We start from the raw sequence: 23,391 nt of genomic DNA on the forward strand, positions 1-23,391 counted from the left end.
TCTATATCTACCCTTCCTTCTCCCCCCATCCTCTCAAGACGGGAATCACAAACCAAAAAGAGATGGAGGGAGGTAAACAGACTACAGAAAAGAAGAGACTGAGAGGGGCTGGTCAGAGACGGACCAGGGAGGGAAACTGAGGCACAGAGCAGGGACGGGAGGAGAGAGACAGAGGCTCAGAGGGAAACAGGAGGGTCCAGAGGAATGGAGAGGTGCTGGCAGGGAAGGAAAGAAAGACAAGAGACAGACAGATGGACAAAGCTGAGGCTGGTAGGGGCAGGAGGAAGGGAAGCAAGAGGAAGAGAGAGAGACGTTACTGCTGAGGGACAGGGATACTCACAGCCTGCGCATAGGCACTGTAGGGGCTGAAGGGCAGTGTAAGGGATGGCGTGAAGATGCCCAGCTGGCCCACCATCTGCTGCATTCTCCGAAGGGTCCTCTCCTTGTCTGTGTCCGCGAACTTCACTACCAGGCTGGAGGAGGCGCCCTGGGCAAGCGGCAAGGGCCAGGAAAAGAGAGGGGCAGCAAGGAGCCAGGGCCAGGCAAAGCCTCCCCTCCCCCATGGGGCCAGCCCGTGGAAACCCCCCCCACAAACACACACACAGTATCTTGTATCCACCTGGGGTCTAGCCGGCAGCCTGACCCACCGCTGCCCAAGGCTGGGAGGTCCCAGGCCAAGAGAACCATTCCCGCCCATTCTGACTGGGAGGCAGCTAGAGAAATGGCAGGTGGCGAGAAAATCCCCACAGGCAGACACTGACACGGCCACGAGACAAAGGGAGCGCGCAGTGATGGAGTCATGCAGGGGGTGACCACACGCCTTCTCCGGCAGGGGACCAACAGGAAGGAGGGGACGGGGGACACGTCTCAGGCTCCTTCATACACGTATCTTTCATAGGATTTCAGGGCGGGAAATGGCCTAAGAGACCGAGTCTTACCCTGTTTTATAGAGGGGGAAGCTGAGGCTCAGATTAAGAAAAAGGACTTGTCCAAGATCATACAATAAGGTGAGGAAGAACTGGGAAGAGAACCCAGGTATTCTGGCAATCTTTTTCTTCCAGGCTAAACTTCTCTAGAGCATGGATTCCACATGGTCAGACCAGAGCATGCAGCCCCTGCCCGCTTAACTCCAGTGACAGACCTTGCCTGACTCCATCCACTCCTGTTTCATCGTGGACAGTGAGGACAGTCAGGAACCCTCTTTCCTTGGACCTGAAATCGGTCTTGCTATGGCCCCGTTCTGCCCTGAGCTGAGACCAAGGCTATTCATTTCATAAATGGCCTTTCCCTTACTGGACGATCATGCCCTTTGTAGCTTGGAGATTTCTGCACTTCACAATGAATATCCTTAGTTCCTTCAGACTCTGTAACCGGGACTTTTGCACAAGGCTCCTAACCAGCTGCCTGCCTTCAGTTGTTCCTTTTATGATCTTTTTTTTTGCGCCAATAACCAGTCATCTGTCTAAATCCCAGCCCTGATCATGTTTCTACTCTGTTCATCTGCCATTCCTTAGTCATTCATGGCCAAGGAAGCCCAGACTTTATCAGACATTCAAGGCCCTCTCTGATCTTCCTCTAGTTTTTCCTCTCCAGCCTTGTTCCATCTCCCTGCCAGGTACCATCACCTGTACCATCACCATCATCTCTAGCAAATGTGGACTGTTTGATAGCTCCTGAAGACATCATACTCTTTCCCACTGTAGATCTTTGCTCCCACGGCTCCCTTTCCTCTGCCCTACTCAGCTTCCCCATCTTTTAAGACCCAATTCAAATATCACCTCCTCTGGGAAGCCTTCCCTGATATCTTAGAGTGGAAGTAATCACTCTTTTCTCTGAGTGCCCAACCTGTCTTTGTCCTGTGGTCTTTGTTCCACCTTATCATGCATCCTTGTTATTTCTACCTCTGCTGGACAGTGAATTCTCTGAGGGCAAAGATCTAACCCTGTTTTCTCCCATTGGGTCACCCAGCATGGAGTGGATCTTCACTGATTTGTCTCCTACAAAGGCCGCTGGATCTGGAAGTGGATCTTGGAGAGCACTGAGCCAGTGGCTTCTAAAGGAAGGGTAACTGGAGGTTCAGAGAGAAGGAACTTTTTGGAGATCTTTTGGGTTGGTGGCGACGCCAGGCTTAAAGTTCTTATCTCCTGGCGTGAGGATGTGCCCAGCCTGGATGCACCAGGAGAGGCTAGGAACCTTTAGCTCTGGTGTCCCCCTTTCCCTCCTTCCCTCCCCCGGGGAAGGCAGGGAATCTCTGGCGTCTCATACTCACTGGCATTGTCTGGCTGCCATGGAGGGCATGGATGGCAGCCTGGGCTTCCGTGTGTGACGAGAACTTCACAAAGGCGCAGCCTGTGTAGGGCAGAGGGAAGAACAGACAGCGGGTGAGACACATTTACCTTTCCTCCCCTCCCCTTCTCAAGTTTTAGGAAGGGGAGGGGCAGCTTTCCACATGCTATAGACAGGTATCAACAGGCAGACACAACTGTACGGTGAGACAGTCATCAAAGGGCCAGAGCTGGGCAGAGCTGCAGAGACAGGCCACAGGACACACCCACAGTCATCCAGACGGGACGTGGACAGGTGGATGTGATCAAATGGGCAGCCAGGCGCAGTGGGGCAGACAGACAGGCAGACAGGCAGACAGACAAGCGGCAGAGCCACAGGCTTGGGAGGACAGTGAGAAATGCCCTCCCTCCCCAGGGCACAGATGGCACCTTTACTATTCCCATCGGGGCCCCGGAGCACTGTACACTCGTCGATCACCCCAAAGGGCTGGAAAAGCCGAAGAACATCCTCCTCGGACTGCTGCTTGTTCAGCATGCCCACGAAGAGCTTCCGGTCCCCTGTGGGGGGAGATGGAGACGTCAGCCTCGACAGATCACGGGCAAGAGAGCAGGGGATGCCCCTAGGGGAGATCCTGCCGGGGCTTTAGGCACTTCACTGGACCATCACCTGGACTTGCCCCCCCCAGAGGGAAGAGAGGGGATGGCAGTCAGTTGAGGGGGGAGGACAATGGCGGGGCACGCTCCAGAATATGGGGGTAGTGAGGGCAGGCTTCTGATTCCTTCTCAGAAGGGAGGAAATGGCACAGAATCTTGGCACCCACTGGCATTCCCTCCCCCCAGTCCGGACTTCCCATCCACATAATCATCTCATTAGCCTTCCAGACTGGGGTTCCAGGCTCTCTTTAAATACTTCCAGCGATGGGAAGTTCACTCCCTTCTGCTCAGCCCATTTCACTGTGGGAGATCCCTAATTGTTCACAGAAGGAGTCTTGTTTTTTTTTTGGGGGGGGCGGTTGGAGGCAATTTGGTCTAGATAATTGTCTAGAGTCACATAGCCTGTAAGTGATTGAGGTCGCATTTGAACTCAGGTCTTCCTAATTCCACACAAAAGGAATCTTAAAGATTTTTAGTCCAGCTTCCTCCTTTTACAAGAGAGGAAACAGCCCACAAAAGGGAATTGCCTAAGATCACACAGAAGTATGGAGTAGAAATGAGATTTCAACCCAACTGGGATTCCAAAGCCAATATTTTCCCACTGGATCTTGTAGAACATTCTTTTTCTTTTTTTTAAATAATAGCTTTTTATTTTTAAAATATATGCAAAGATAGTTTTCAACATTCACCCTTGAAAATCTTGTGTTCCAATTTTTTCTCCCTCCCTTTCCCCCCACCTCCTCCCCTAGACAGCAAGTAATCGAGTATAGAACATTCTTTAAATTGAGCTGAAATCTGCTTCCCTAGAAATCCCCACTTTGCTGCTACTTGTGTCCTTTGGGATCAAGCCAAATAACTCTGCTCCCCCTCCACTAAGGAGATTCTCTGGAAAATTCTGCTTATGGTCTAGGTTGGCAGATGTGGGCCCAGCAAGGCAACCTCTGACATCCTCTCCCCTCCCATGTAGGACATCCTCCTCTAGCTGGCTCTTCCTCTTTCTGGATTTCTCTCCTCTCTAGATTGTGGATTCTTAAAGTATGATCTTGGGTACTCCCGAGGGTTCTAGAACAAGGTCAAAACTGGTTTTTAATACGAGGCCATTTAAATTTCTAATATGGTAAATATTAATGGAGATAACCTATATTAACAAAAAATTTGGGGGGAGGTCCTCAAGTTACAAAATCTTTTTTTAATGCAGGAAATATTCATTTTACATTCTTGTAAGAATAGATACTTAGATTATTAGACATATCTCTGAATAAGTTAAAGAGTCTTAAAGGGTCCTGAGATCAAAAAAGTTTGAGAACACTGTTCTAGATCATAATATCTCAGGATTGGAAGGAAACTTAGTACTGTCTGGTCCAAACTACAGGGGGACAAGAATCCCCCATCTACAACATTCTTGGCAAGTGGTCCATCAGCCTTTGAAGACCTTCAACCTTTGCTACTTCCTAAGGCAGACCCTTCCACTTTAGGACCCCCTCTCATCCTCAGGAAATGTTTGTCCTGACATCAAGAATAGCAATTCCTATCTTCTTAGGTAGAAGCCGGCTATGTGGATGGTCAATAGACTTAGACTTAGCAAGATCTGACCTCAAATCTTGCCTTCCTAGCTATGTTTGCTGGGCAAGTCATTTAACTTCTGTCCGCCTCAATTTCTTCAGCTGTAAAACGGGGATAATAATAGCACCTACTTTACAGGGCTGTGTCGGTGAAGATCAAATGAGTTAATATTTGTAAAACTCTTAGCACAGTGCCCAGCATGTAATCAGCCTTCTTCCTAAAATACAGTATCCAGAATTGCACAAAATATTCCAAATCAGGCATGGTCAGGGCAAGGGAGAATGAGATCATTACTTCCTTATTCCTAGACACTATGTGTCTTTTAAAGATATTTGCTTTTTTTTTTTTTTAACCATAACTTCTCATTGCTAATTCATCGTGAGGATCCATTAAGAGCTTGGTAGCTTTTTCAGTTAAATTTCTTATCTAGCCATCCTTCCCTTCTTGTTTCTGTGTCTTTAGGATTCTATTACAGATTCACAGAAGTATAGGACATCAAAGTAGGAAGTGATCTTAGAAGTTAGAATGCAGGCTATTGGACTGAACCTAGAAAATGTAACAGACAATGTCAGAGTTGGAAGGGTTCTTTAGGACATAGGATGCCAGAGCTAGGAAGATCTAGATCTCAGAATGTCAGATCTGAGAGGGGCCTTAGAACCCAGGATGTCAGAGCTGGGAGGGCCCTTAGAACCCAGAGGTCAGAGCTGGGAGGGTCCTTAGAACCCAGGATGTCAGAGCTGGGAGGGCCCTTAGAACCCAGAGGTCAGAGCTGGGAGGGTCCTTAGAACCCAGGAGGTCAGAGCTGGGAGGGCCCTTAGAACCCAGGAGGTCAGAGCTGGGAGGGCCCTTAGAACCCAGGATGTCAGAGCTGGGAGGGCCCTTAGAACCCAGGATGTCAGAGCTGGGAGGGCCCTTAGAACCCAGGAAGTCAGAGATGGGAGGGCCCTTAGAACCCAGGATGTCAGAGCTGGGAGGGCCCTTAGAACCCAGAGGTCAGAGCTGGGAGGGTCCTTAGAACCCAGGAGGTCAGAGCTGGGAGGGCCCTTAGAACCCAGGAGGTCAGAGCTGGGAGGGCTCTTAGAACCTGGGATGTCAAAACTAAAAGGTAGTTTAGAAACTATTTAGTCAAATTATTATTTTACAGGGTGGGGTGGGAGAAGGTTCCAAGAAAGGAAGGGTCTTGCCTTAGGTCAAAGAGAGCCAGAATAGAAGCTGGGCTCCCAGATTGCCAGGCCTGAATTTCTCCGTGTACTCCAGGGACAGAGCCCTACCGGAAACCTCAGCCTCTGGGGAACGTATATCTCCTGCGCCCTCATCCCCTGTTCAAGCATCCTCCTCTGCCTGCCATCCACCACCTAAACCAGCTTTGTACTATGGAGCCAACAGGTTGGCTCATTTGTGCTAGGGGGAAGGTATCGGGTCTAAACCCAGAGGAGGGAATGGGCATGGGTACCCTTTCCTATTGGTTCTCACAGTCACCTGACTATGTTACCCACTGACTTCCCTCACCCCCAGCCCCAGTTTTTTTCCCTCCTTGGTCTGGCAATTTCCTGCGCTGTCCAGCAATCAGGAACATTTTATCTTCTCCCTCAATGTTGAATTGCATTGCCATGGAAACCTGTTCTTGTCAGTCATTGGTGGGGTTGGTTGGAGGGTAGGGGGAGGAAGCGGAGGGCATCGAGGAGAGAAGAGCATCTTGTCTGATGGAGCCCTGACAGAAAATATTAGAGGGTGAAGGTCTGAACCGTGGGAGGCAGAGACAAAAAAGGAAGAGCTAGAAAGAGGGGGAGATGTGTGGGGAGCCCGTCTCCCTTCCACCCTCTCTCAGAGCAGACCTGTGTCTTGAGAAGGCAGCCAGAGATGGGGGTGACTCCCCCAGCTTCACTGCAGCCAAAAATGCTCAGTGCAACCTTTCTCCCACATCTGTGTTAGTGTATACCTCTCTCCACTACATCCAAGGAAGCATTAGGGACATCTGATCCAAGGCAAACTCCCTCTCCTTTAATTCCTTACAGAAGTGGTCTTCCTTTCTCCCTGCTCTTATCTCTCCCCATAAATAAAGGGTCTTCATATGGCTTAGCCTTTATTGGTGTTCTGTGCTGCTCCCAGTAGCCCCTTGGAGAATGACAGGAACCCTGGGGGGGGGGTGGAGTTGGGAAACAGCTTGGGCAGGGACTCTTGAAGGCAAGAGGTAGGTCCACGTACCCACCTTCGTGCCTAGCTGGGTTCCACATTCCCTGCCCTTTAGGCTGGTATGGCTAACCCTCTCTAAGGAGGTCTGATAGGCAGCAAGAACAGCCCCCCTTCTTCTGTTGTTTAGGGATGATGTGCTATAAAAGCAGTATATTTCCCATTGCTTCCCGTCATTTCTGAACAGCTGCTTCCCCAAGGATGGAGAGGGCTTCAGAGACAGGGTAGGGGAAGCAGGAGGGAATCATCATCATCATCATAATGATTCGAATGGCTTCCATTTCTATAACAATGTATAGTTAGCAAAATGCTTTCCTTATAGACATTCCCTAGGTTAGGTTGGATAAGGGATATTATCTCGATTTTCAGTGGTAGGACACTGAGAATTTATAGCTTTTGCCCACTCATTCACTTCATGAGGGCCAGAGACAAGAACTTTGTCCCCTGGGTGCTGTGTGAAAGCTGGGCAAAGAGAGGTAGCTGGCATGGGGTGAACATTAGAGACTGCCTGGAAGAATGGGGACTTGACTTTGGGCCCTTGGAGACCAATGGGTAGGGACTGGCCTGTGTGTGAAATAGGGGCTAAAGAATTTGGATCAGGATACCAGGGCCACGTAGCCTCATTATCCCCCATAACCCTGGCCAATCAGGTGCTAGATCCCTTTTCTCCCTGCCTTTCTCTCTGCTCTCTCCCCCTAATCTTACCTGCCCTATGAATTGTCACAGCCTTAGCCATGCTTGGCCCCAAGAAAGGCTTCTTTCCCTGGCTAGGAAGGAATTCTGAGGACAAAAAAGCATGATGGGAGTTGGAGTGGCACTGGAGCTGCTCCTTTTTTACATGAGGTACATGGAAGGGACCCATATTTTTCTTTCTTTTTTCTTTCTCCCCACCCGCAATTACATGAAACACATTTTTCAACTCAAACTATCCAAACCCTATCTGACAAAGTCTATTTTTTCTGCAAAGTCTGGTTCAAAGTAACATTTTTTTTCCACAGTATCTCAGACTTCCAAGACTTGGGACCTCCAAGATCCTATTGTCCAACCCTCTCATTTTATTTTGTTTTATTTTGCTGAGACAATTGGGGTTAAGTAACTTGCCCAGGGTCACACAGCCAGGAAGTGTTAAGTGTCTGACGTCGAATTTGAACCCAGGTCCTCCTGACTTCGGGGCTGATGCTCTATGCCCTGCACCACCTAGCTGCCACCTACCTGTCCCTTCTCATTTATAAAGAAACTAAGACCTATGTGCATTTTCCCAAATTTACACAAGTCATCAGTGGCAGGACTGGGATTTGGACTCATGCCTCTTAATTCCAAATACACTTCTACATCACACTCAGAATCTAGGTAGTCTTAGTAAATCCTGGAGGTGTAGTCCTTGAAGATATAAGGTTATACTTGGGAGAGAGGGAAAGGGGACCAAAGGGTGAGGGGCTGAGAGATCATGGACCTGAAGGACTGAAAGGACCATGAAGGAAGGAACCTGAAGAACTAAGAATACAGTTGGGGGCTGGAGGACCAAAGTAAGAGGTCTGCAGCAGTTGGGGGACCAAGGGGTTTGAGAGGTTATAGGGACCGAGGGACTTGGGAAGTTCAGGGGCCAAAGAGACAAATCTAGTTCACAATGGCTAGGCCTGAGTGGAAGTCCTGTCTAAGGACTAAGGAAACAGGGGCCAAGCCCCATCCTCCAAACTGAAGTCTGGAGAGGGGCTGGACATCTGGGTGAAGAACAACAGGGCTTAGGGAGTAAGCCTTGCCTGGGGTGGGAGCCCCAAGCTTATCCTTAAGTGAAACTCCATAACCCTCCCCCCGGCAGGGGAAGCAAGGAGGTGTGGGGGAACAAAAAGAGATCACAACTACCTCCACGGCTCTCGCTGTCCGCAGGTTTCACCTGGATTGGCCGCGCCATCTGCAGAGAGAGACAGATAAGTCAATGACTATAGCAATCTAGTATTCAATAAACTCAAAGACTCCAGCTTCTGGGATAAGAACTCACTATTTAACAAAAATTGCTGGGAAACAGTGTGGCAGAAACTAGGCGTTGGCCAGCATCTCACACCATATACCAAGATAAGGTTAAAATGGGTTCATGATAAAGACATATAGGCTGATACTATAAGCAATTTAGGAGATCAAGGAATAGTTTACCTGTCAGATCTTTGGAGAAGGGACAAATGACGAATGAGAAATAGAAAACATTATGAAATGCAAAATGGATAATTTTGAGTACATTAAATTTAAAACTTTTTGAGATGGGGAAAAATTAGGGAGACTTCTGATCCTTATGTAGGAAAACTCTTGGGGTCAGGTAGGACCCCCTGATCCAGTTTCCTGGTGAGGCAGGGGTAGCTTTTCTTTGGCAAAAGTCCTCTTTTCCATGAAGATAAAGGGTATAGGATTGGGGTGAACTTGGGTGCATATATATATAATATTATATAAATTATTGGTCATTATTTCATATTATTTACATGTTACATTCAAGTGTTTGAGAGATTAAATTTGAGTGCACAGATCCCTGTGTTATTCCAATACGGATTTCCTTTCAAGTTAACACTGAGACACCAAAAACTACTTTGATTCTATCAACCTGTTCCAAATATACCTATCTGTTATTGTCTAGCATGCATCTACACTTTGTTCATCACATTGTGCTTTTGTTGTTGCATATAGCACATACTGTTGCAGATATCACAAAGCTGGCAGGATTAACTAACACACTGGATGACATATCAGGACCCAAAGAATTCTGTACATCCTGGAATAGAGCCTATCATCTCTGTCAGGAGACAGATGACGTGCTTCATCATGAGTCCTTTGGAATTGTGATTGATCATTGCGTCAATGGAAGTTTTTAAGTCTTCAAAGTTGTTTGCTTTTGCTATGCTGTTGCTGCTGTATAATTTCTGCTTCTAGTTCTGCTCACTTCACTTTGTATCAGTTCATACAAGTCTGCTAAGATTTCTCTAAAATCACCCCTTTCATTTCTTAAAACATAATGGTACTCCATTATATTAATAAATTATATTTTGTTTGGCCATTTGCTTCAGCTACCTAAGTTTCCAGTTCTTTACCACTATGAAAAGATCTGCTATAAATATTTTTTTTACATATAAGTTCCTTTCCTCTTTCTTTAATTTCTTTGGGTATAAACTAGTAATGATATTTCTTAGTCAAAAAGTATGCAGAGTTCAATAACTTTTGGAGCATAGTTTCAAATTGCTCCCCAGAATGGATGGATCAATTTACACCTTCCCCAACATTTAGGGAAACTAACAGTTGTCCTAATAGCAACAATAGAAAAGCCTACTATGTTCCCAGGACATGTATCCAGAAGATGACAAAGAACTTTCCAAAACTTTTCAAACTGGAAGACTATTACCAAATTCTAGTGACTCGTGTAGGTACAAATGACACTGAGAGGAAGAATCTAGGCACCACTGCCCAAGACTATGATGTCTGTGGATTCATGGCACAGGCTATGTTTTCATCACTTTTATTAATGGCAGTCAAAAGATGAAGAGGAAGCAGATATTTTGGAAGCAAATCACTCCTTAAGAAGGTGATGTTTGAAAATGGGAGTTGGGGGACAGCTAGGTAGTGCAGTGGATAGAGCACCAGCTCCAAAGTCAGGAGAACCTGGAGTTCAAATCTGGTCTCAGACACTTAACACTTTCTAGCTGTGTGACCCTGGGCAAGTCACTTAACCCCAATTGTCTCAGCAAAAGAGAGAGAGAGAGAGAGAGAGAGAGAGAGAGAGAGAGAGAGAGAGAGAGAGAGAAGGAAAGAGAAAGAGAGAGGGAGGAGAGAAAAGAGGAAGGAGAGAAAAGAGGGAGGGAGGCAGGAAGGGGGAGAGAGAGAGAGAGAGAGAGAGAGAGAGAGAGAGAGAGAGAGAGAGAGAGAGAGAATTGGGAGTTAAATTTCTAGACCATGACTTAATGGAGTAGTGGGAACCTAACCTAAAATGGAGTGCTCCTAACAAGGCTTGGTAAGAATTTATTTGCTTGTAGGCTTGAAAACAGAAGATTGCTATTCATTATAGTGGAAACAGTTATAAATTTTAATGTTTTCCATTTATGGATCAGATGCGTCAAATATAGATTCATTCAGTAAGACAAGGTAGCTCATGGCCAGAGTTAATCATTTTTAGTCTTTTAGACTTTGGGGCTTTGGAAAATGACAAAAGTTAGAATCTTCCTGTAAGAATTCCCATAAGGCCTTTAAGACTCATGTCTTCTGACAGCCTTATAGGTAAAAAGAAAAAGTCTCATTCTGATATCTGCTTGGAAGTCCAAGAAACAGATTCTCTCGACCAGTACAGGATTTGTATTATACAGGCTAGTTAGAAACAGATTCATTTGTTAACAGATTAAATTGGACCGTGTTTTCTTATATAATTTATGTTTCAACTGATGATTATCAAGTCCCCAGGTAAGCTCGCAAAGCATAATTAATCATTATTTATGATTATACCAATCATATGATATAATGATAATGATTAATTAGAATATCGGCTAGTTCATGATGTTGCCCCAACCAACACTGTTTCACAGTAGTATTGCCAATGTAGTACCACCGAATCCTGAAATTACAACACAAGATGACATTGTTCCATGGCCATGCTTAGGACAAGGGCTAAGCGTGCCCTTCCACTTAGAGAAACAGTCAATGATAATTATCTGAGGGGTTATCAATCCCTAACAGCCTATGTATATTATACATATATTGCATGTATATTGTTTACGGGCCATTATAACTTTGCATCTTTGTAACTAACTATCCCTTATATATTATAAATTACATATATATTGTTTATGGCCATTATAACTTTGTGGTTTTACCTAATGTCTTGCTTTCTCAGAACCAACTAATGACTTCAGGAAGAATATATTTGAACCTAATAATGATTTCTAACATTCCTCATGGGGAAAGTTACTCAGAATTTGGGGACTTCAGAGATCTTGATATACACAAGGACTCCCTACCATCACATACCCATCTAGCTTCTGACTAAAGACCTCTAAGAGGAGGAAAGCCTGGGTCAGCCCATTCCTTGATTGAATAGTTCTAATTATAAGATATTTTCCCTTACATCAAGCCCAAAATGCTTCTTTTCCATTTCTACCCATCATTCCTGGTTCTGCCCTCTGGGGTCACACACAACAAATTCAGTCCCTCAAATACTTGAAAACAGCCATCAAGTCCCTCAAGTCTCCCCTTCTCCAAGTTAAACATTTCTAGTCCCTTTAACTGAGGATTCAAAGCTTTTCACCATTTCTAGTTTTCCTCCAGCTTACCTTTCTTTGTATCCAGATATCCTTAGAGCTTAGCACATAGTGGGGGCTTAATAAATGCTTATTGATTGGTCAACTTATCAATGGCACCCTAAATCGACAAAGAACTAAACTCAATTTTTCAGGTAAAGTCAAAACAAGGCAGAGGATTAAAGGGATTGTAAAGTCCTTATTCCTAGAAGTTATGCCTCTCTTAAATGTAGCTAAAGACCCTGATAGTTTTTTGGCTATCATATAGCACCTCCAACCCAGACCAAAGACCCCAGATTGTTATTTTAGACAAACTTCTGTCTATTAAACCTGAACCCAATATTGATTTTCTAAAGATGATCCTTTTAATACAAGCATAAAACTTTACATTTATCCCTGCTGAATTCCATCTCATTAGGTTCAACCCAACGTTCTAGAACAGTGATGTCAAATTCAAAGAGAAATGGGGGACACTAAATTATACATAAGGATCCTTGCAGGCTGCATATTGACTTAGTCTTAAAATGTAGTATTTGGGGGGGGGCAGATAGATGTACAGTGGTTAGAAATTGAATTGAAATTAGGAGGACCTGAGTTCAAATCCAGCCTCAGACACTTAATACTTCCTAGCTATATGATCCTGGCAAGTCACTTAACCCCAATTGCTTCAGCAAAAAAAAAAAAAAAAAAAGTAGTATTTTTTGTTGTTGAATTGGGTCAGTCATGGCAAAGACCCCGGTGCAGATACTGGGGTGGTCTGCCATTTCCTTCTCCAGCTCACTTTACAGATGAGGAAACTGAGGCAAACAGGTAAAGTGATTTGTCCAGGGTCACACAGCAAGTAATTCTCTGAGGCCAGATTTGAATTCAGGTCTTTCTGACTCCAGGGGTGGCATTCTATCCAATGTACCTTCTAGCTTCCCTAAAATTTAATATCAGCTATTTTTTATTTATATGCTTATTTATTTTGTTAAGTATTTCCCAATTTATATTTTAATCTGGTTCCCACAGGTTTCTATAACCAGTGTATCTGACCCCTTGATGCTAGGCTGGGAAGGATTCTATTATATTAGTTATCCTTCCCAACTGTGTGCCATCTACAAATGTGCTGAGGATGCCATCTGTGCCTTCATTGGAGTCACTAATAAAAATGTCATGTGGTAAAGGGTCAAGTATAAGAACCCTAGGACCCTCCACTGGGGGCCCTCTGAGCCGACCTGCAGCAGTTACTATGACCTCCTCATGGACCTCCATCGTTCCTCCGGGTCCTAAAGCATCTAAAACTGTATTATAATCTAGGCCACTCTCTCTCAATCTTTTCCATAAGAATATCACAAAAGAATCAGATGCTCTGCTAAAATCTAAGCAAGTTATATTTACAGCATTTTCTGACCTATTAGTTTAGTAATCTTATCATAAGAAAAAATAATCATAACTAATATTTATAGAATAATATATAACACTTTAAGGGTTGCCTAGCACTAAATACATGCCATTTTGTCCTCACAACAACCTTTGAGGTTGGTGCTATTATTATTCTCATTTTACAAATGAGGAAACTTAGGCAAATAGAGGTTAACTGGCTTGCCTAGGTTCTCACAGCTAGTGTCTGAGGCAGAATTTGCACTCAAGTTTTTCTGATTCCAGGCCTAGAATTCCCTCATACACCTAGCTTCTGAGCTGCCAATATAAGTTGGAATTTATAATTTTCCTAAGGGGAATGTGTTTCTCAGGGAGTCATGGAACAACGTGATTTCCTGTTTAAAAGATGCTGACCTGAATATGGTGACTGCAGTCATAAGTCAAATCAATAAACATTAAGTGCTTCCTGTATACCAGACATTGTATTTAAGTGTTGGGGATGGAAAAAAGGCAAACGGCAGTTTTTACTCTCAAGGAGCTCTCAGTGTGATGAGATAGAAAACATATAAACTATTTTGTACAAATAAAATATATGCAGATAAATAAGAGATCATCTCAGAGGGAAGGCACTAGACTTAAGGGTTTCTGGAAAGGCTTCCTGTGAAAGGTGAGATTTTATCCAAGACTTTAAGAAAGCCAGAGAAGGCTGAAGGTGGAGAAGAGGAAAAAGAAAATTCCAGACATGGGGAATGAAGTTGTGTGACATGATTGGTTCTTGCCATGGTAAGTTGGAAGCCATTCATTCAGTGTCCTGAGAGCCACTTGTTAAATTTTCAGAATGAGTATTTACACTTCTGAAATCAACAAATTCTAACAATTAAGGCTTAATTTGTTGTTTTGTCGATTGTCTAGACAAGAAAATGATGGAGAAAAATGTTAATAATGGGGATTTAAGTGAGATGTGGTTCTGTTTTGTTTTTTGAAGAGACAATCAGAGTTAAGTGACTGGTCCAGAGTCACATAGCTAGGAAGTGTCTGAAGCTAGATTTGAACTCAGGTCATCCTGCAGATTTAAACTTAAAAGTGTGTCCTGAACTATTATTTTTGTGGTCAGTTGTTAAAACATCTACCAGCACACCCCTGAATGAAACCACAGTGGTTCTTAATAATCTCTGACTTTTTTTTCTTCTTAAATCCAGATGTTCTTTAAACTTCTCTTTAATAATGTTTCTTAGTATTTGTAGGAATCAAAGTCAAAGTCATTGGCCCATTCTTTCCCTGCTGGAAAATTGGGATATTTGCCCTCATTCAGGTTCCAGTGCTAGTTATTATCACTGAACAACTAGTTCCTCTCTGTAAGATCCAGGATGGAATTTCCCCCTTGGTTCCTCCACCTTTGGAAAGATGAAATTGTCAGTAAGGCAAATCAAGGAATGATAAGTTGCTCTCCTTAGGACCAATCCCTTCTCACTACTCTGCCAATCCTCCTCTGGGCACTTGTCCTGTAACTACAGTGGAAGGGGAAGGGGACCCTTGTAGCTAAGCCATGCAGAGAAAGTGAGCAAATCCTTGCAAGCACTAGTTGTTCTTAAGTAAGGACAGTTCATAATTTGCCAGCACAATGACTTCTGCTCCTACAATAATGCAAATGAAAAGAATGCTAAAGGAAGTTGACCTCAGAGTAATTGTAATGACCAAATTTGGTTCCAGAGAATATTCTGTACAATGAAATGTGACTCCCTTTATCAGAGAGAGATGGGGAATCACAGGCATAGAATGTACTGCTTTTTTGTTAAATGAGTTCCAACTGGTTTTGCTTCCCTCTTACTATCCACATAGGGTACCATACTCTAATCTACAGATGCTCTTAAAAGCTTTTTTTTTTTTTTGGATCTCTGAACCCTCTCAAGATATCTTGGGATTTACTGGCTTCGTTTCTTTTTTAAGGACCATGCCTTAAGCCAAAACCACTTTGATTATCATTGATTGACCACCAAGAGGTCCCAGGCCAAGTTCCATTTGGACATCATTTGAATCCTGATTGATTCTGAATGTAACAATAATCATTTCTGCTTTGGCCGGAAACCCTGAAGGTCTTCCCCTTCCAAATTTATTTATTTATTTGGATTTTTTTTTACTAAGTGAAAAAGGAGATTCCTTGCCCCACTTGCTACCTAGCCTTAATCACTGAATGGGTATAGCCTTAGTCAAACTGAGATTTGTTAAAGACCTTAGCTTAAAAAGGCCGAGGTCTCCCCCTTCATCCAGGGCCATCTTCAGTCATCCTGATCTGTATCTGGCCACCAGACCCAGATGGCTCTGGAGGGGAAAGTGAGCCCTCCCTCACTGAAATCCATAATGTCCTCCTCCATAATGTCATGGTCCTCTTTGAGAACAAAGGACAAACCACAATAACAATATACAAGTGCATAGGTATATATATTCATGTATGTATGTGTATGTTGTTGCTGTCTGTCCTTCTTTCTTAAAGAGTAAATTAGATTTAAGTGAGATGAGTGGTTCTGTTAAGTCACCAGTCTCACTTTCTTCCCCAGAATCATCTGGGTCTAGTAGCATGATCAATCAGCATAACTGAAGATAACTCAAGTTTGACTCAACAAGCCTCAATTTGACTGAGGCAATACCCATTCAGTGATTAAGGCTAGGTAAAAAGTAAGGCAGAAAATGGTCTTTTTTACCCTCTATACACCTATGTATGTGTCCGTATGTCCATATGTGTGTATATTGCATGTGTGGAATTATACCATAGCCTCCTATTGTTGTTCAGTCATGACCCCATTTGAGTTTTTCTTGGCAGAGATACTGGAGGGATTTAACATTCCTTTTTCCAGCTCATTTTACAGGTAAGAAAACTGAGGCAAAAGGGGCAAATCATTGGGTTACACAATAATGTCTCAGGCCACATTTGAATTCAGGTCTTCCTGACTTCAAGTCCAACACTCTATTCTCCGCTGTGCTACCTGGCTTCCATGGCCTTGTATATCTATCCTCAAATGCATAAGACAAGAAGAGCCAGGGCAAATTGGGCATCATGGGATGCTAGAATTACAGTTGAAAGGGACCTTAAGGGCCCCTCAATTTATAAGTTTAGCTAAAAGTTGGTGGGATGAGCTCAATGAGTGGAATACAGTTCAGGAATTGTCTACCTTATTGAAAAGGGATAAGATGTGTAAAAGGGGGACATCGATGTGAGTGCAAAATCCAGGAATTCAAGAAGGAAAGGAAGCATAGAAGAAAATATTTGAGCGAAGATCAAGTGGAGCAAAAAGATAGTTGAGGGATGCTACAGACCACCAAGACAGGAAGAGGAAAGAGATGAAGAGTTTGGGGATACATCTCAAGTTTGGCACAGAGGCTTGATGGGGGATGAAGGAATTTCATTACCCAGACATCTGCTAGAGCATTCTTTCTCTGCCAAAAGCAGAGCAGCTAATAAATTAATTGCTTTAATGATAATTTCAACCTTCAAGAGATGGAAGAACTTCCCTTTGAGCTGATTCTTACTGACAAAGAGAAACAGGTTGCTCGGGGGTGGAGATGATGGGAGTCTGGAGAGGAGAGGACCAATGATTCTGAGCCTTTATGATAGAGAAGAGGAAAGTCTGATGACATGCACTTTTAGGGAGAAGATATTTCAAAGGGTTCAGAAAAGGCAAAGGGAGGACTTCATGGTTTCATATTCTACAAAAGAAGTCAGCCTCTCAAAAATGAAATTCTGAAGACACAAAATAGAAACAAATCTGACGAGGAAGAACCTATGTCGATGCATATGGAACTCTTCTATCAATTTAGGGTTGGGTTTTGTTTTGTTTTTAAGGAAATAAAGCAGATTCTATAAAGATAGAATCAAGGGCAAGTAATGGAAAATGAAAACAGATATGTGGCATGGTCTTATAAAAAATAATGTGATTACTGATACCCAGAATGAATTGAGACAAAAGCTAAAGACCAAAAAAATATTGTTTTTAAGGCTTATTGAAGGCATGCATAATGAAGGCAGAGATTAGTCCCATCTTCTTAACTGTGTTTTGTGACCCCTCATAACTGAATGTGGGGGATCACAAAATTATAATTATCAGTAAATGTTTGATTTCTATATCTATTTTATATACCTGGAATCATGTAAAAATTTCTAAAGAAAAAGGAGTCATGTGGGAAAAAATTTAAGAAATCCTGGGTTAGGCGGCTGGGGATAATGATGAAGAATGATGGAGAGGAAGCATTACTAATCAACTCCCGTTTTGCTGGATAAGGCAGAGAGAGAGGTAGCCTTAAATTGAAGAAGTCCCTTCTCTTTATAAGTACTTTCTTTTCCTCCTATTTATTTTAGTGCATCTCAATCGCTAATCTTTCCTTTATTTTATTGCTAGTCTATGTGCAAATCACTTTGCCTGTTGATCCTCGAGGCTTCAAGCTTTCTAGAACTCTAAGTTGTGGAGAAGGTGCCAGCCTGCCTTGACAAAGGGAGTTTCCTTACCTGGTAATTCCCTATATTAATTAAACTATATGTCTAGTCCCTAACACTTTTTCCATCAAGGGGAATACAACTTGGGACTGGAAAGGACAATAAAAATAGCTGAGAAAGTGGATATCCAAGATAAGTGGAGAATGTATTAAGAAATTGCCAGCTGCCCTACATGGCTTCTAGTCACCAAGCCATGGTAGACAACATCTTAGGGAAGTGAGAGGATTGGCAGTTGTGACTGACAACTGATCTATTTTTAGTGATTTTTGAAAGATAGTGGAGGATGTGAGAGGTACCTTGGGGCTAGACAGGGGCAAGCATTATTCTGACTTTCCAAAAAGAGAAAAGAATGGATTCTGTAAACTATATGCTTCAATGACTGGCAAAAATTCTAGAGAGTACTATTAAAGAGATGATTTGTGAATATTTCAAAAAGGAAACAGTGATCACAAAGAGTCAGCAAGGTTTATTAAGTATAGATCATAGTGGGTTAACCTCATTTCTAGTAGACATTTTGTAGGTATTGTTCACCTAGATATTAAAAATAATTTAAAATTTTCTCATGCTATTATTATGAAAAGATGGGAAGATACGGGTTGGGTGATAATATAATAATGTGGCTTCAGAACTTGTTGAATGATAGATCATAAGAGTAGTCATTAGTGAATCAGATGAAGTCATTTGAAAATTGTCAAATTTTGAAGACATGAGAAAACTCCATCATTCCACATTCACTATCTGAATGTCTCTGAGTCTCAGTTCCCTTATTTGTAAAATTAAGAGGTTGAACTAGATGATCCTCTATCTCTATAGCTATGCTTTTTAAATTTTGATTAGGATAATAGATGTAGAGTTGAAAGAGGGAAGGGGGAATAAGCCTTTTTGAAATGTCTATTCTGTGCCAGGAACTAAATGCTTTACAAATATTATCTTATTTGATTCTCACAACAACCCTAGGAAGTGGATGCTACTAAAATCCTCATTTTATAGCTGAGGAAATTGAGGTCCAAGCAGATTAAATGACTAATCAAGACACACAGAGAGTTAAATATGAATCTAGGAATTCTGACTGCAAAACCCCAAATGTCATGCTGGAGTACCACAGGACTCTGAGTTTGGTTGTATAATGTTTAAGTGGGAACCTGGACAGGTAGATGGTGCCATAGTGCACCGAGCACCAAACCTGGATTCAGGAGAATTAATCTTCTTGAGTTCAAATCCAGCCTCAGACACTGATCAGCTATATGAGTCTGGGCAAATCACTTAACCTTGTTTGCCTCAGTTTCCTCGTCTGTGAAATGAGCTGGAGAACCACTTTTTTGCCCAGAAGACCCCAAATAGGGTCACAAGGAGTCAGATGTGACTGAAGAAACAACAAAACTTTCATCAATGGTGGTATGATTATCAAATCTGCAGATGTCACAGAGTTGCTAGAAATGACACACCTGGATGATGGATTCTGAATCCAAAAATATATGAACAAACTAAATTTGGGCTAAATCTAATAATAAAAATAAGGAGGATAAATGTTAATTCATATACTCAAATTTTTAAAAAATCAATTTTTTAATTGGTTAAGTATGCATCCTTTCAAGTTGAAAAAAGATATAGGGGATATCTATATCTGTATATATCACTCTTCTACCCTATTTAATAAACTTCAATGGCTCCCTAATTGTTTCCAGGGGAAAGTACAAAATGCTTTGCCATGCAAGGACTTCATGACCTAGCCCCTCCTCCCTTTTCAGTCTTCTTATACCTTACTCCCCACCCTATGAATTCTTCGATCCAGTAACCCTGGCCTCCTGACTGTTCCACAAACGAGATTCTCCATCTTTTAGCTCTGGGCATTTTCTCTAGTTGTCCCCCATGCCCAGAATGCTTTTTTTCTTTGACTCTGTTAACCCTTTAGGTTTCTTTGAAGATTCAACTAAAATTACATCATTTACTGGAAGTCTTCACCAACTCCTCTTAATTCTAGTGCTTTCCTTCTGTTAATAATCTCTTATTTACCCTATGTACAGATTGTATATATTTGTTTTCTACCCAATTAAATTGTAAATTCCTTGAGGTCAGATTTTGTATCCCTAGTGCTTAACACAGTTCCTGGCACATAGTAGGTGCTTAATAAAATCTGATTGATATATCCACCTCAAATGCTAATGAAATCTTAGGCAGCATTAGACAAGGCAAAACTTCTAGGATTAGGGACAGAGATAATGTTAATGATAATCCTGGTGTATTATGCGCTGATGACACTGGACAATGGGTAGGATTGTGTTCAATTATGGGAGTCACATTTATTAATTTGGATAGCCTCCAGAGGAGAAGGACCAATTCCCAATTCATATCCTAAGATTGATGGAAGGAAATGGGGATGTTCAGCCTGGAAAAGAGAAAACTTGGCCAGGAGGAAATATGGCTTTCTAGAAACATTTGAAAGGCTCTTATAGAAAAGAGGGATTAGGCTTGCTCTGTTTGGTCCCTAAAGGCAGAGCTCAGATCAATGGTTGGAAGTTACAAAGAGAAAAGTTTATGCTTGATGTTGGAAAACAATTTCCTAATATTATAGATATCCCAAAATGGAATGGGGCTGCTTCAGGAAAGAGTGCTTCTTCCTTAGAAGTACACAAGTAAAAACCAGAGGACCACATGGGTATATTACAGGGGATTCAGGAGAAGAGATCAAGAACTTATTAAGAACCTAATAAGTTCCCTACTCTATAAATACCCTGTTCTGAACTCTTATTCAGGTGTGGATTAGAGTAGATGGCCACAGAGGTCCCTTCCAATTCCAATATTATGTGATTCTGACTCTGCTGCCCTTCCCTCATTGATCCCCCGTCATCTCACTGATCCCCACTCTGCATCCACTTGCTAAAACTCCTTCTCAAGAACTGCACATGTTTAACATATATTGGATTACTTGCTGTCTAGGGGAAGGGTGTGGGGGGAAGGGAGGGAAATTTGGAACACAAGGTTTTGTGGAAAACTATTTTTGCATGTATTTTGAAAATAAAAGTCATTATTTAAAAAAAACATTCCTTCCCATCCAGTAATCCCCTTCATGGAGTGCCCATTTCTGAGCTTAATGCCAATGTAACTCAACCCAATTCTTCTTAAGGATTTCTTCCTATTTAGCCTGGGAAAGGATTGAGGATGGGGTGAGATGACATCATAGCAAGGATTTAAAGGGCTGATGGCTGGAAGAGCTATTAGACTTGTTCCAAAGAGCAAAACCATGATCGGTGGGTAAAAACTGCAGAGGTTCATTTAAGCTGGTTGTCCAGAGAAGCTTCCTAATCACTAGACTTATCCTAAAGGGGAACGGGCTGCCTTGTTTCCCTTCCTTGGGGTCTTCACAGAGAAACTTTGCTAACCACTTGTTGGGTATGTGGTTGTTGGGTAATAATGGAGTATATGATAATGTAAACGAGGGCATTAGATGGGTACCATAGGGCATAAAGCACTCATCTTTGTGAGTTCAAATCCTGCCTCAGACACTTATGTTGGGTGACTCTGAATAAGTCACTTAACTCTGTTGCCTCAGTCTCCTCATCTGTAAAATGAGTTGGAGAAAGAAATGGCAGACCACTCCAGTATCTTTGCCAAGAAAACTCCAAATGGGCCACAAAAAATTGGACATGAATGAAAAATGACTCAATTATAATATAAAGGGATTCTTTTGGGGTAGGGGTTAAACTAATCACTGCAGTCTCTTCCAGTTTTCAAAATCTATGATTCTGTAATTCCCTTAATCTTTATGCCCTTCAGTGAGCCCAATACCCACTCACTGATAATTACATTTAGAGGGATGCTGGAAAATGTTTAACAATCAGCTGAGGGAATTGGTAAAAATACATTTTAAAGTTTAATCACTAACATTTCTCCATCATTGTTTTAAATCTATACAATCAACAAAATAATAAATCAAGCCCTGATTGATAGCATCTGTCAGTTTCTGAGGTGTAAATGCTCACAATGAAAATGAATAATACCGGCAGCTCTCAAGAGCTGGTTGGATTCCAGAACACCCCTCTCTGCACTCATTTGCTGGACTTCTCTCGACGCGATCCAAATCTAAACCAGTGTGATTGTTTATTAAATGCTTACTACATTGGAGGCACTAGGCTAGGTGCAAGATGAAAGTGAAAAATAATTCCTGTCCTCAAGGGTATAGTTGAATGCAGGAATACACTTGCAAGTATAAGAATATACAGGGTATTTAACCCTTTCCCTCCAGTTCAGGGCCTGTCAGTGTCCCCATCTCCACAATGAGCTCTGTTCCCTCACTGATGCCATTCTCTGTCCCATTTTCTGAGACTCCCAAATCCTTTCATCCCAATTTGTGGGTCCCATTGTGTCTTCACTGAGTCCCCACCACTTCTCTGATCCTGTCAGTAAACCCCCATTGCCCTCATGCCCCGGACTCCTTGGGTTCCAGAAGCATCATCTTCCTCAATGATCCCTTTCCCCTGATTGAGCCTCCATCCCATTCATTGAAGTGATATCCTGCTCACCAAGCCCCTCTCCTTCACTGAGCTCCCATCTTCTCCAGAGACCCCCCCACCTCTCTTGCCACATCCTCACCCCACCCAGAGCTCCCTGTTCTCTTCGCTGAGTTCCCGTATCTTGAAAGAACCCCCCTCCTTTATTCACCGAGTCACCAGTCCCCTCATGGAGTCCCCGTTCTTTCTGAGCATCTTGGGCCTGGGACAATTTTTAAATAGTTTCACACTTCTTTCAGTGCCTGGCCTCCTCTCAGCCCAGGGAATTCTCCGTCGTGAGTTATTTCCCTGGGACGAACTCTGGCAAATTCTGTGTCTGGCCCTGATCCGGACAAGTCCGGCCCAGGGAGAGGGAAAAGGGCAGAGACTCCCGGACCGAGAGCTTTCCCCGACCTGGGCTTCAGGCTCCCTAGTCCCTGGAGTGACATGTTCCCAAACCCTTCGGGGCCTGGATCCTTGAGAGCATAGAACCAGCCAGTGGACAGCTCTGGTATCCCCGGATGAGAGAGAGAACTGGGATTAAAACAAACAGATGGCACTGGGTGGGGGGTGGAGGGAAGGGTGATGGACCTCAGGGACTATGGAAGGCAGAGGAATGAGGGGGGAGGAGGGGGAGGGGACAAGGGCCCCCAGGAAAGCCTTAAGGGCTTGCACCTGAAATGCAGCCCCTGACCCACCCACCCCTCCCCAACCTCCCCTCCTCCCCCTCCCTCAGGGGCAAGGCTGGCCCTGTCACTCCCCTCCCTTTCCCTCCCCTCTCTCCCAGCACCTTGGGTAGAGGAGGAGTCGCCATGGCAACCGTTATTCAGCACATGGAAGCTGACATTTGTTGTTGCCGTGGTAACTGGCTCTTAGGGGCATTCCCAGATCCTGCTTTGCACAAAAGAGATATTTAAATATAATCTACGGGAGATGGATAACCAGGAGGAGGGGAGGGGGTGGGAGAGGGGGGGAAGTCCCACCCCTCTCCCTGGGGACCTGGATCCCTGCCCTCTTGACTCAACCTCTAAGACCTGAGCACGCCGGGCTGAGGTGGGAAGGGGGGCCCAAAGAAGATGCTCCCTGTTCAGGATTTGTGG

The 23,391-nt window shown here is 43.4% G+C and overlaps 1 protein-coding gene across 7 annotated transcripts in view; it reads right to left on the reverse strand.

Annotated features, from left to right (window-relative positions):
• The window catches only part of CELF5 (CUGBP Elav-like family member 5), a 73,374-nt gene that overhangs the window by 14,549 nt on the left and 35,434 nt on the right, over nt 1-23,391 (reverse strand). For all 7 annotated transcript variants that reach the window (XM_051972395.1, XM_051972397.1, XM_051972394.1 and 4 more), the window contains exons 3-6: nt 8,556-8,604; nt 2,715-2,843; nt 2,270-2,349; nt 341-487 (exon numbers count right to left, since the gene is read on the reverse strand). In XM_051972395.1, coding sequence (XP_051828355.1) covers nt 341-487; nt 2,270-2,349; nt 2,715-2,843; nt 8,556-8,604 — 405 coding nt within the window. The remainder of the gene's footprint in view (nt 1-340; nt 488-2,269; nt 2,350-2,714; nt 2,844-8,555; nt 8,605-23,391) is intronic.

This window comes from Antechinus flavipes, chromosome 1 (genome assembly GCF_016432865.1).
Source record: "Antechinus flavipes isolate AdamAnt ecotype Samford, QLD, Australia chromosome 1, AdamAnt_v2, whole genome shotgun sequence".
Classification (NCBI taxonomy): Eukaryota; Metazoa; Chordata; class Mammalia; order Dasyuromorphia; family Dasyuridae; genus Antechinus; species Antechinus flavipes.